Genomic DNA, 14,274 nt, shown 5'->3' on the forward strand with positions numbered 1-14,274 from the left:
CGGTGTGCAGATAACAAAGCTCAATTATTCAATAGGATGGGGAAACATAGGTTCATAGTTGGAAAGAAATTGGCTTAGGCCCCCCTGGGAGGGTTGGTAGCATGGAGTTTTAATTTCCCCTTAGACCCTAACCCCACCCTAAGCTTAACAGAGCCTTTGATGTGTACAAGGCTCTGGAAGCATGATATTCATTACTTTCTATTTTCTTTGTTAGTGTTTATTTGTTTCTGAGACAGGGTCTCACTGTGTTGACAGGCTAGCTTCAACCTTATGATCCTCCTGCCTCAACCTCCTGTGTATTGGGTTAAAAGCCTGTTCCATCACACCCAGACCCTTTCTTTTAAAGTGATATCAGAGCATGAACACCCACATCATCTGACCTGCTCCAGCCTAAGCACACAATCCCTCTGTGCCACATCCTGTTTTTATCTTTCCTGAGGGCACAAAGGTCTATTGGCCTGCCCCAGCAACTGTTCAAGGGATTAGCCTACACCCGCTATTACAGAATGGGTTCATCAGGGTGGGAGACCCTTCAAGACCAAGAATGTCAATGCTGCTGTAAATGTGTTCAAGGAAAAATTGGGGTGCTCAGAAGGGAGCTGACTTGCCCAGAATCACTTTGTAACTGGTAAAAGGAGGGTAGGAGACTGCAAAGGTGGGTGAGTGGTTGATATAGTGGATCTCAGTTGCCTGAATTAGTGGAGGACCTGGAGCCTTTGGGAGGCAGGCCGCTGTGTGTGTGTGTGTGTGTGTGTGTGTGTGTGTGTGTGTGTGTGTGTGTGTGTTACCGTGTGCAACACTCACTGTCCATGGTTCTGAAACCCACCTTCTAGGACTCAAGTCCCCACTGTAGTCTCTGGTACCTCAAACTAACATCAGCCCCCAGCACGGCTGAGGATGTGGCTCAGTTGGCAGACTGCTTGCTGAGTTCAATCCCCAACACCTTGTCCACTTCCTATGGCGACACACATCTATAATTCCATCTCTCTGGAGGTAGAAGCAGGAGGATCAGAAGTTCAAGGACATCCCTGGCTGCATAGAGAGTTTGAGGCATCCCAGGCTACATGAGATCCTTATAAAGGAAAAAGAAAGATGGAAAGATAGAGAGAGAGACAGAATATATTCTGTATTTCTATATATAGGGGGTGATGGAGAAAGGAACTAAGGCATTAAGGAATTTGGTGGCCCAGCAGCCAGAGACACTGTCATGCTCTAAATGACCCAGCATCAGTGTGGCCCCTAACTCTCCATATACTTCTACCGTGAGGGGCTTCAGATACACTATGGCATTGACAATATCGGTCCCCATTTCCTTCTTGTCTCTTCTTTTAGGCTGTGTGTCACAGCAGGACAAAGGCCAGCTCTGCAGGTATGCAGAGTGGCCTTCCAGCCACAGGCCCCATGCTGATGGTACAGGTCTGTTGAATGAATAAGGTTCAGGACAAAGAACAGGCTTACGTGGACCCATGTGAGAGGGAGGGGCCGTGGTCTGTGAAGGGTGTTCGTCCTGCTTTGCCTGGGGCCCTGTGCCTCTGAACATCACTGACCCTGGTCTCTGAGATCAGGCTGAGTCTATTTGGGTCTTTTATGAAGCATGTCCCAGTCAGACAGGCTGCTGAGTCACACCTATGGGAACCACTCCCTGCCTTCTAGATGCTCACAGGGAGGGGACAGAGACAGGCATGGGTATGAGAGATGACAGTAGCCCTACCACAGCTGTCCCTGTCATCTGGAACCAGCTCTTATGATCTGCACCCTGTAAGGCAGGTACTGCCTGTTGCTGTACCCATCCATCCATAGCTGAAGGACCAAGGCTCCCCTGGAGGAAGGAGTTTGTCCAGGGTGTCAGCACTGGGGTTTGAACTTGAGCAGTCTCACCTAAACCCTGGACTCATAAGCACCATGAACTCTTGATTGTCATGCACTGGACTGAGAGATGCCTTGGAGATCAGGGTGCCTGTGGGTGTGTTTCCAGGACCATTAGCTTACCAGGGCTCTGACCTAATGCATCCAGTTAATTCACTGATGAATTAAAAGTCTGCATAGACTATTGGGAAGGGTAAACCTGGGGAAGGTGGAGCCTCTTGAAGAAAGTGGGTCACTGGGGTGAGCCATTGTTGGCGCTTCTGGCCACGGAAAGGAACTTTTCTGCCCTGTGCTGGTCTACCATGATGTCCTGCCTCACCCAGGCTCACAGCAACAGAGCCAAGCGAACATGGATTGACACCTCAGAAACCATGAGCCAGATCAGCCTTCCTCCTTTAGGCTGTATCTGTAAGGCGTTTTGTCTCAGAAATGGAAACCTAACATGTCCTCCCTTCCGCTCTCACAGCACCAGATGGTAGCACGTGGAGAGATGCACAGCTCTCAATGAGGGGACACTGGGTAGTCATGGACATTCCCAGACACTGCGACTGGATTTTACAAGAGCTCCAGATTCCACTGAAGTTTGTTTACTGCCCTGTTGGAGGGCAGGGACAGATCATTTCAGGCAGAAGTAACAAGGTGGAAAATGGATTCTTGGCAGGCTGGGAAGCTTTTAGAAGGTGTGAGTGCCCTGCCATCTCGTCATTGGGGGAAGTCAAACAACACACAGCAACAGAGAGAAGGGGTGCTAGGCCCACTCATCCCATCTCTAAGGTTTCAAGAGTCTGTCATAAGACATATCATGCTTTACAAGCATGGATCCCACACATCTCAAACCAAGGAATGGACTCTCCAGGGAAATGTATAGATTGTTCTGTTTGCTTGGCTTCTGAGACATAGTGAAATACTATGTCACCCAGACTGGCCTCAAACTTGTAAACCTCCTGCCTTAGCTATACTTGGTTACAGGCATGGGCTATCCTGCCCTGCAGCAACCTGTGTTTTAATAGGAGTCCCAAAGAGCTTCTTAGCAGCAGGCATGACTAGAATACTATTGCCTCGGACCAAAAACCAGACAAATAGAAAAGCATCAGCATTGGATAGAGTTTAGAATTGGTCAGGCCTGTGACTTGGGCCAAGTGACAGTCCCTAGAGCCAAGTTCCTTTGTTGCAAGACAGAATGCTTCTGACTTCGCAGGGACGGCCAAGGAAGCTAAGTCACTACCAGAGTTGCAGGAAAGACCTACTGTGTGCATACAGTGCACTACCACTGTGGGTACAGCAACGGAGTCCTGTGCTGGCAATATCCACACTCTGGTGGGGTCAGAGTGGAAATGAGCAAGTTAGCAAGGGGACCAGAGAGAGGGCATGAGCAACAGGCAAGAGGGAAGGGGCTCCCAGGGAGGGCTGCACCATGGAAGGACCCAGGGAAGGGCCTGGGTCCCAAGCTCGGGAGATGAGTTCAGGCTCATGTCTCATGAAGATGGGTGAAGGAGATTGGTCCTAGAAGCAACAGCTTGTGACCAAGGCAGGTGGCTGCCAACAAAACCACTCTGAACTGGGTCTGTGACAGTGGGCCCCAGCGCACAGGGAAGGCTTATGAGGGAGCACACCCACACACCTGTCATCCCAGGCCAGGTAGTGGAGGCAGGAATGTCGCTAATTTGAGGCCAGCCTGGGCTACATCGTGAGGTTCTGTCTCAAAACAAAATGCAAAACCCCAGCTCGAACCCAGAACACTCTTCATTCAGCTCTCCACCCCAGCGTGATACCAGCTGGGACCGCTGACTTCCCAATGGCAGGGTCTCAGATGTCCTCAGGCTGCCTGCCCGTCTGTGCCCAGCAACTTGGCCTTGATATTTATTTTGAAAATATGATCTGGTCTGCTTCCATTTTAATAATGGAAGCGACTCTGGAAGTGTTCTATTGAATTTGATTTTGATCTAATCAAAATGCCAAGTTGCTCTGGGCCCACAAAAAGTCTTCCTTAAAATTCGCTCTGCTGTTCTGAGGGCAGGTGTAACTGAAACCCATCTAGACAGAGTTCCCACAAGCTGCCTCCATGCTCAGATAGCAACCATCTCTTGCAGAGCCCTGCCTTACAGACACACCTGGCAAGTCAAAAGCTTGTCCCAGGCATCGGACTTGACAGGAGCCATGAGCTGCAAACCCCAATCGCCCCAGAGGACGATGCAGATGCCCAGATCCGATGGCAGCATCGTTTCCATCCAGTGTCATGCCTGATGTGCTCCTGAGCTAGCTGGTGGCACTGCAAAGCCCCAAAGGCGGGTTTCAAAGTCAGCCTCTGCCGGGCAGCGAAAAAAATGGCGGAATCTGTATCATGGAAGGACCGAGGGAAAAGCAGCAACTTTGGCAGTAGTTAGGAGAATGCAAAGAAAGTTTATATAACTCTTCTTGTTAGATTAGCTGCTCCGAGAGGAAATGGTGGGAGACAGGCAGAGGTGCAGAGGCAGCGACTGAGCACCAACTGTATGCTACTCACCGATCGGGGCACTTGGGCTCTAGACACAGACAAGGTGTTTCTCGGAGAGACGCAAGAAATGGGAGCCACGTTCATAATAAAACGTTAAGTCAGAGAGGGACAAATGCTGGGAAGAAAAGAGCGTGGGATGGGAGAGCACCTGGGAAACTAGTCCGCAGACCAAGAGACAAAGTGAGCCACACAGAGCTTTAGAGGAGAGCTCAGGAATCATCTGCCCAAGGCCTCAAGAAGGGAATGGGTTTAGCATGTGTAGCTGCTGCCTCAGGTGGCAAGAGGGAAGGGAGAGAGGAAGGTGATGAGGTGGGGGCCTTGGGGTAGGAGCCGGAGCCCACAGTAAGCAGAATGTCTCCATGCCAGGCTGGGTTTCATTACAAACTGGATGAAGTGAGGTCTCTGCTCAGCAAAGTTGCCTGGTAATTCTTCCTTCTTCTGTCCTCTGGAAGAGCTAGCAGGCAGGAGCTTTGCAGAGCGCACACAGCAAGTGGTTAATAATGTGGCTCCCTGACACCCTCCTCCCCCAAGCCTCCTGCCGCAAGCTGTCCCCGGCAGGATCTGAGCAGCTGCTCCATAAGGAAACATTGCAAAACTCGCCCAGGCGGCTCCAAAATATTTTCTGGGCAGCAACCCCACAGTCGCTAAGAGGCCAGGTTCTGGGGACTGGCTGCTTCTCTAGTCTGTTAGCACTCTACTCTTGCTGGGCCCCCATCCTCAGGACCCAGCCTGGGGAGACGGGTCCACAGAGACAGTTCCTCCACACTACTGAGCCTGCATGGCCTCTGATACGGCCTGATGATGTGATGTTGGATAAGCCCAGTCTTTTGGTTTGCTGAGACAGGGTCTCACTATGCCATCTAGGCTGGCCTTGAACCTTTCTGCCTTGGCTTGTGAATACTGGGATGACAGGAATGTACTACCATGCCTGGCTAGAGCTATTTTTAGCCTCCCTAGGATTTCTTATCCTGTGTACTATGAATTTGAATTGATTTAGTGAGTGAGAAACCTCATCCTCTGTAGCCCCTGTGCTGTACCCTAGATAAGATGCCATACTCTGACGGCACGGGTGACATCAGCGGGCACTCCACCATGGCTCTTGCCACACTATGCAGTAACAGTATGGGTCTTGCTATCCTACAGGTGTGAAAACTTGTTAAGGAAGCCGGGCAGCGGTGGTGGCGCACGCCTTTAATCCCAGCATTCAGGAGGCAGAGCCAGGTGGATCTCTGAGTGTGAGGCCAGCCTGGTCTACAGAGCGAGATCAGTACAGGTACCAAAACTACACAGAGAAACTTTGTGTCGAAAACACCAAAAAAAAAAAAAAAAAAAAAAAAAATTGTTAAGGTCCCACAGTTGGTCTTGTCTCTGTTTCCGGAGCCCACAGAAGCCCATGAGTAGTGTATGAATGAGTGAATGAATAAATAAGAGAGTAATGAATGAATGAGTAAAGGAACAAGTAAATGCCTTTCATACATCATAGAAACAGCCTCTTCAGGCTGACTCCTTCCTTGCTTTGCCATGGGTACCCATCCTCTGTACTTGGTGGTCCCCAGAAGCCCCAGGAGCACAGCCATCTCTGCTAACTGTCTTGATGGAGGACACCCGGACAGAGATCCTTGGACACTGAAGCTCTTTTCTCCTTGTGAAAGCAGGGTAAAGAAAGCCTTCCCTACTCACTCCTTGGAGCCCTAGTGCATAGCTCCCTGCACCTACCCTTCTCCACAAATGATCTCGTAGTCCCTCAGTGCTAGCTCTCTAGTTCATCTCCCTGCTGGGGGCCTGTGATCTTCCATCCAGCCTCTGCCTCAGGGATGCCCACCCCACAGCCCTCAGACTCAACACCTGCAAAGCCTCGAGTCTTCCGGCCATACTCTTCCATTGGCTTTGAAGGCTCCTACAGAAGTTCTGTGCAACCCCGAGGCTCCTCTCTCCCTGCCCTTGCTCTAACGTGTGTGATCATGGGGGCACACCTGCTAAGTGCAGCTAGCTAGTTCATGGTTCCACACTCTGGCAGTCCCCTCCAATGATCGGTAGAGCTCTTGTCACCGCTGAGGCACTACCAGGTTCGTGTCACTGTCCTGATGCTTGATGCTAGAACCAATGAGTTGCCTCTTCTTTGAGTCCCATCCCCATTCCAGCTTGTGATGTCTGGATCCCCTAAGCAAAGCAGTTCTGTGGATGCAGCCTCATTATTGTCATTGTGAGTGTGAGGTGTGTGTGTGTGTGTGTGTGAGCATGTGAGTATGCATGTGAGTGTGTAAATGTGTGAGTGTTGAGTGTGTAAGTGTGTGAGTGTGAATGTGCAAAAGAGAGAAAGAGATTGTGTGGTGTTTCAGGGTCTGATCCCAGAGAGACCCAGTCTGAGCCACTCCGACAATGTCATCAAAAAGTTCTCAAATCCTGTTTCTCTGACGCCACATTCAGACCACTACCATGTCCCATAGTAAAAAGGGCCTTACCACCCAGCCTCCAAGATGGCCTACCTGCAGTTAGCACCATCCTCTACATCTGACCCTGAGCTCACTGCAGAGGAATGTGCATGGAGAGAGAGGCAAGAGACAAAGGTAGAAAGGTCAACAGAGACCTCCAACAAACAAGGCAGACAGTGGATCCAACAAAAGGCAGATGATAAATAATGGGTGGAGCGATAGATGAGAGGTGATAGATGGATAGATAGATGATAGATAGATAGATAGATAGATAGATAGATAGTAGATAGATAGATAGTAGATAGATGATAGACAGACAGATAGATAGAGAGAGGAGAGATAGATAGATAGATAGATAGATAGTAGATAGATGATAGATAGATAGATAGATAGATGATAGATAGATGATAGATAGATAGATAGATAGATAGATAGATGATAGATGGACGGACGGACAGACAGACAAATAGATGGATGGATGGATAGATAGATAGATAGATAGATAGATAGATAGATAGACAGATAGATGGATGATAGATGGATAGACAGATAGACAGGCAGGTACATAGATACATAGAGACAGATGATGTGAATAAGGAGAGCACTGAGGGTAGAGGACTCGGGCTTCAGACTCAGCTCCCAGCACTCCTGGCCTTCAAGCATAGTGACTCAGGTATAGATGGAAGCCTCTGGAGTATCTTAAAAGATCTAGGAGGTATATGCTGACTAGCAAGGCTGTGTAACCTGGTGCAAGTTACGATATCTCTCTGAGGTTTAATTTGCTCATCTGCTAAGCTTCCTGCCAATGGGAGTTAGGGGTCAGCAGGGTCATGAGAAGAGGCCTGAAAAACGCCGATATGGAGATGGAACAGGCAGAGAAAAGTAGCTCACTGAGAAGTAACCGCCTCACCTGCCATCCTCACTGGAAATAGGTTCACTGAAATGTAACTGCCTCGCCTGCCATCTTCAGCAGCTCCTTCTTTTCTGATGTGAGAAAAGCCCTCCGTTCTGCCTCCCTTTGATGGCTGGAGCTGACACTTGTTCTCATGGCTGCCCTGCATTCTTCCTAATATATCCATCAGAGGGAAGCAGATGAAATGAATGTGCTCGAAGCCCCCAAGCAAATCTGTCCCCTCCTTACCTCCATAGATCCAGCCTAGGGTTAATCTCAAAGGCTACTGGTGAAGTCAAGCCAGGCCAGGGGCTGCCAGCCTCAGCTTAGTCTGTGGTGTGTGTCTAGGGAAGGATGCTTGTGCAGGGGTCCCAGTTCCCTGTCAACCCAGTAAGCACTTACGGGTAGGGTATCTCTCATGACGGCAGGCAAGACGGAAGTCTTCCTCTTCACTCACATCTCCCTTCTCAATCCTGGAAAGAAACAAGAAAATCCCAAAGCTGGAATGAGCAGGCAGGCAGAGCTTCAGGTATCCAGGTCCTGGGGAGCATAGTGCCCACTTTCAACATAGCTTCCCATCTGTGCCCACAAACCTTTATCCAGGCCCTGAGATGATAGGTACCACTTTCCCATTGATGGATAAGAAACTGAGGCACTCAGGGGGCAACTGAGACACAAAGCAATTGGCGAACATCTACATGGCCAGGGCAAGCACACACACACACACACACACACACACACACACACACACACACACACACGAGAGGGGAGAGGAAAGGGGGAGGGAGGGAATGAAGAAGGAAGGGGGTACACTACACACATACATAAATAAAATAAAGTCCTGACAGTAGGTTGGTTGTGTAAGCCCCTGGCTGAAGCCAGGGGGTCTCAACTTGGCTATTGCTGGAAGTTACCCATTAGGAGGAGTTTTAAACCCCATGTGGGCTAGCCTCACACTCTCTCCCTGTTTCCTCCCTCACTCCTTCCTTTCTCCTACAGTGCCAGGTCCTGGGCTTCAGTTCTTGAAACAACTATAGAGGCGCATTCATGGTTGCTATTATGAACATAGTGGAGGCCACAGTGTGAGTGGTTGCTATGACTATTACAGCAATGACAACCACTGCACCCAGCAGACACACAAGGAAAACGAGGTCTCACACACAGGGGCACACCGCCTTGTCACTGATGGACTGAGCTCCACCGTTCCCCCAACCCCAGGGTCCCAGGTCTCCAGATGTCCAAAGCCTCTCTTGGCCCCTGTGTTTTCCTGCTGGAAGTAGACACTCAGCCCCAGAAGACAGCAGAAGGGTGGTCAAGCCCTCACCCAGACCCACCTCAGGGCTTAACCCTCCCCTTCAAGGCGCAAGCTCTGCCGCAGCCCTGCAACACCTGCACATATGGGACTTCACTGGAGAATCTTCCAGAACTGACTCTGTGAGAGGAAACCAGCCCTTTATAGAATGGCCACACCGGAGGCTGAGGCAGAGAGATCATGAGTTTGAAAGCAAGACACCATGTCAGTGAAGGTTAAGAGAGGGAGAAAGCAAAGCAAAGTAGAAAACCATGGTGCTGAGGCCCAGCAGGCTAGGCCTTGGCTCCAGGTTGTCAGGTCAAGTGTCACTTCAGCCCCCAAGCCCCTGCTGTCCCCACACAGTGGCTTCCAACTCTGGCTGCCTCTGGCCACAACACGCTCCCTGCCTCCCTCCCCCCTTCCCCGCAAAGGGACACCAAGCTCTTGTTTGAAAACAACTGTGAATGTCATGAGGTGACCCATCTTTGATTTGAGTAGAAATTTCCTGGGAAATACATTATTTTGTGTTCACCTTTGAAAGGATGGCAGGAGCTCTCTCAAGAGACCCAGAAGGGGCTTTGAAGCACTGACAGGGCCTTGGTAGAACCTACACTCTGATGGGTGGCAGGTGGGACCGGGCACCTTGGAGGTGATGCATGCACCCTCCTGGGCCTCAGGTTCTCCTGGGTTGTGGCTCCACCCTGTTCTGGTTCCTCTCTGAGCCCTCATCTGGTGAGCAGGTGCATACTATCTGTTGCTTAAGGCTGCAGCTGGCACTGGACAAATGCATCACTAGGTCCAGAACTTCCATCACGGCTTGCCCTCAAATTTGCCATAGTCCCATCAGGGGCAGCATGCTCAATGTCACTGTGAAACTCCAGGGACAGAGAGGTGCTCCTTTGCCACATTGGCCCGTGTGCTCTTCTTCCATCCTAGTTAGCTCTCTTGGTTGCCTCAAGACTCTTGGGATTTTTGTTTGTTTGTTTGTTTTGTTTTGAGACAAGGTCTCTTTATGTAGCCTGGTATTGAACTTCAGGTCCTCCTGCCTTGGTCCTCCTGAGTGCTGGGATGACAGGCCTGTTCTGCCTTGCCTGACCTGACAGTCACGTTTTGAAGGAAGCAGAAGACTCTGGTCCAGGGTCAGTGGACCCAGTTGCAGTGCAGCCTCCTGACCCAGAAGCCACTGAGCTGCTCTACCTCGGCCCAAGGGCAGTCATAGCCAAGCTAAGAGCCGTACCCAGAAAGTGAAAGAGCCACCGGGGAGGGTGGCCCCACAGAGGTACCCTGGACACCCACATTTGGCTCTCTGAAAGGAAGAAGACCTCTGTGGGCTGAGTCTTCTCATGTGGCTGGATGAGCAGGGACCCATCATCAGCTTGAACATGAGAACTCCCTCGTGTTCTCTTCTGTACAATGTCCCATCAGCACCATCCTCAAAGCCAGCTTCCTTTCCCTGACCCTAGACCAGCTGTTTCCAGCCACTGCCTCCATCTGACTCTCCATGCGTCCTGACCTTTCTGTGGGAAAGGCTTTATGGAGTCACCCCTGCGCATGCACACCAGATGGGTTTGAACTTCCCAGCTACGTCAGCTGGAAGAGCCTGCACTGGCTGCGATTTCTGGGCGGTCCCTCTGAAGATGTTGGCACACAACACTGGTCTACAAGTTACACTTTGCGTAGCCCCGCCTGTCTGCTGGCCCTTGCTGGCCACATCACCTTCTGGGATCCTGAGAGGAGCTACCTGCTCTGTTTCGTAGCCCCATGTTTCCCAAATTTAAAGGGCACAGATGTCAACTGAAGACATGATTATGCAGATTCTGAGAGGCCAGTCTTGGGTGCAGGGCTAGATTATGTTTTTCTCACAGGCTCCATGCAGCCCATACTGTGGGTTAGATTCCAGTTGGGTCTCAGAACATCTACTAAGCCTGGGTCTCCTGGCTTTCCTGTAGTGTAGGACCTGCAGAAGGGAAGTTGTGGTGTGGTGCAGGAGTCTCCCCAATACTTTCTCTCCTCAGCTGGTTGGTCCTAGAAGAAGCTCAGGGGTTCAGGAAGTGGCCATTTCTTCCAGATGTTGCTTCCAGATGTTCCTCGCACCCTTCCTCCATTGTTTCCCACCCTAAGGACTACCCTGTGCTCTATCTTCCCTTCCAGTGCTGCTGTGGACCAGCAGTGTCAATGATGTTATCCTTGGAGTGGTTCGAGGGTGTTACGGTCTCCTGGGCATCATCCCTAAATCCTGAGGTCACACTCCTCCCAGGAATAGCAATTTCAGATGACCCAGCCTGGAGCAGTGCCCTGCAAGGAGTCCCTAGGAAGTCCCATCAAAGCCTCCTCAAAGATAGATGGGAGGACAGAGCCGAGACTCAGAGTCACAGATCTGGGAGACAGCCTCAGAGGACAAAGAACACATTGACTTTTAATGATCAATTTAGAAAGGAATGAAGGATAGAATTAAAAGGAATAAAAGAAATAAATGACCCATGGATAGTAAATTAAGATTCCGTAACATTCCACCAAAAGGGCAGTTGCAAGAAAGGGGGAAATAGATGGGTTTTAAAGGATGTTATTTTCTACTCCCTGTCCCCCCTTTCTTTTGCATGACGGCATCATTTGGAATATAACAGGAAAGAGCAGTTCCCCACAGTGTCCACGCTCTGGCCTGGTCTTTAGAGGTGGTTAAATTTGTCTCCACTTCTGCGAAGAGGCCTGCGGACGCCTTGTGAATGGCAAGAGCAGAAACCACTCCCTGGAAATACACGAAGTCTCCAGCATTAGTCCCATGGGAGCATGAATCCTCCACCCCACTGCTGAAGTCTCCATCACAAGGCCCCAAGGACGGTGTGATGACCTCCTGATTTGTAGCGGAAGACCCTTCCACCATCCTGAGGTGTGCCCCCACGGGGAAGGGGCACAGCGGGCAGTCATCAAGCCAGGGTGCCTGTGGTATGATCATGTGCTCCTGCTTGAATGCCCAGAGTACAAGCAGGACAGAGACACTGGAGGAGGAACAGAATCAGGCAGAACACATGGGATATTCCAATGGTGTCCTGAGGACCCCGGAAGCCTCACTAGTGCTCTGGATGGAAAGGTGGGTCTGTTGTCCTGATCACATCAGAGTTCTGCAGAGCAATGGCTGCTGGGAGAATGGATTCCAGAGTCAAAAACTGGCCAGGAACAGGTGAGGGGGTTCCTGGATTCACCCAGGTGAGTGTGAGGTGACTCAACTTTGCCTGAGTGACCAAGGGTGGGGTGTGGGAGGAGTAAACTACAGGTATCCCCAGTAATCTACCAAGGCACCCTGAGACCCCACTGGGTCCTGAAGGCCAGGGCTGTGCCAAATCCTACAATAGACTGTTTTCCCTCTGTACACACCCATGGAAAAAGTTAATCCATAAATCAGGCACAGTGAGAGATTAACAATAAGATCTGGTAGTAAAACATTAAAAACTTTTATTATTTCAAGACACAATCTCACTACATAGCCCAGGCTAACCCTGAACTCACAATCTTCCTGCCCCAAGTGTTTGTGCCTAGCTAAAATAAAATCACTTAGAACAACAAGAAGTAAGACATAAAGAAAAGACATATTTAAAACTTGGTCCAGGTCTTTAATTCCAGCACTCAGGAGGTAGATCTCTGTGTGTCTAAGATAACCTGGTCCATATAGAGAGTTCCAGGCTGCAAAGTGAGCTGCAGGGATGGGGAGTATTTAAAACTTATGGTTTGCCAGATTCTGTATCTTCCCATAAGTTTCCATGGGTCCCTGAAGCTGCAGAAGGGACATGTAGTTAAGGGAGGCTGTGGAGGTTTAGTCACCAGCAAATGGAATTGTTTGAGAAGGAACCAGAGGATTAGGAGGTGTGGCCTTGTTGGAGGAAGTTGTCACTGGGGGTGGGATTGGAAGATTCACAAAGCTGACACCAGGCCCAGTGTCTCTCTCTGTCTGCTGCCTGTGGCTCAGGATGTGGCTCTGGGTCACGGCTCTAGTGCCCTGCTCCTCTCATGCTCCTGGCCATGGCAGGAAGGGACTAAGCCTGAAACTGTAAGCAAGCCCCAATCAAATGCTTTCTTTTATAAGCGATGCCTTCACAGTAATAGAAAGAGCAGTGACTAAGAGACCTAGTGTGGGGTGAATTCACTGTCTTGGGGTGAAGAAGAGCTGTGGGACCAGGGTCTCATCAGAACTTGACTATTCCAGGTCAAGGTGGTGGGGGTGCACCTTTAACCCCAGCACTCGGGAGGCAGAGGCAGGCGGATCTCTTTGAGTTGGAGGTGAGCCTGGTCTACAGAGTGAGTTCCAGGCAGCCAGGGCTACACAGAGAAACTCTGTTTTAAAATAACTTAAAAAAAAAAAAAAAAAAAAAAAACAACCCAGAACTTGACTATTCCAGGCTTTCAGCAGCTGAGACACCTACGGAAAGACACGTGCAACCACGACAGAGGGACCAGCGAACTGGACTGGGTTTGGAGAGTAAGTAGGGTGAGTGAGTTTGGCCACACTGATGGAGGGAACTTCAAGAAGCCAGAGTAGGAAGTACAGTGGAACAAGGAGTAGGCTCCTGAGATGTGGGGGAGTCCTTGGCCATGTGTCATTGAGGAGAGAAAAGGGGGGCTGAGCCTGGCCTGGCAAAAGGTGAGGCGGGTAGGAAACAAGAAGAAGACAGAACCCAGTGTCCATGCTCTGGTCTGACCTTTGTGTGTGGTCAGCTTTGCCACAGTGCTGCATTTCAAACATGCAAATACCTTGTAAATGGAAAGGGTAGAAATCCGCTCCCCCCAAAACATCAGGAAGATTAGGAGGGGAGTGCTGAGTGGGGTTGGCTGAAGGAAGGGCTACAGAACCAGGGCAGCAGATCTCTGAAGCCAGGACTGGACAACCATGCTAGAGTGTGTGCACTGGCTGCTGAGAGCGTCTTAGTGGGTCGTGGAGGGCCTGGGAGACAGATTGGTGTGGGTAGTGTCGTGAGTGGGAAGTGAGAACGGGAGAGGAGCCTTCCATGCGTCCCGGGAGCATGCAGAAGAAGGGACTGTGGTGGTTGTGGGGGCAGACTCAGCATACCCTCTGGGACTGCTGAGAAGTGTGGTCACTGGGCAGGCAGAGGTACCCTGCACCACCCAGGAATGACAGTGTCCAGGCATGTCCCTGCTGTGCAGGGCAAAACTTGCTTTGTGACTATCTGGGGAAGTCTGTGAGAGTTGGCTTCAGGGAAAGGGCTTTTGCAACTGTTTCTACTCCATGTGACACAGAGAAAGGAGACTTACTCAGTGTGGCCACATTGGGAAGAGGAGCTAACACAGA

At 50.4% G+C, this 14,274-nt stretch overlaps 1 protein-coding gene across 4 annotated transcripts in view; it reads right to left on the reverse strand.

The window, feature by feature from the left end:
• The window catches only part of Gsg1l (GSG1 like), a 195,533-nt gene that overhangs the window by 6,092 nt on the left and 175,167 nt on the right, over nt 1-14,274 (reverse strand). For all 4 annotated transcript variants that reach the window (XM_036207281.1, XM_036207275.1, XM_036207288.1 and 1 more), the window contains one exon: nt 8,087-8,157. In XM_036207281.1, the coding sequence (XP_036063174.1) occupies nt 8,087-8,157 (71 nt within the window). The remainder of the gene's footprint in view (nt 1-8,086; nt 8,158-14,274) is intronic.

The sequence above is a fragment of the Onychomys torridus genome, chromosome 1 (assembly GCF_903995425.1).
Source record: "Onychomys torridus chromosome 1, mOncTor1.1, whole genome shotgun sequence".
NCBI lineage: Eukaryota > Metazoa > Chordata > Mammalia > Rodentia > Cricetidae > Onychomys > Onychomys torridus.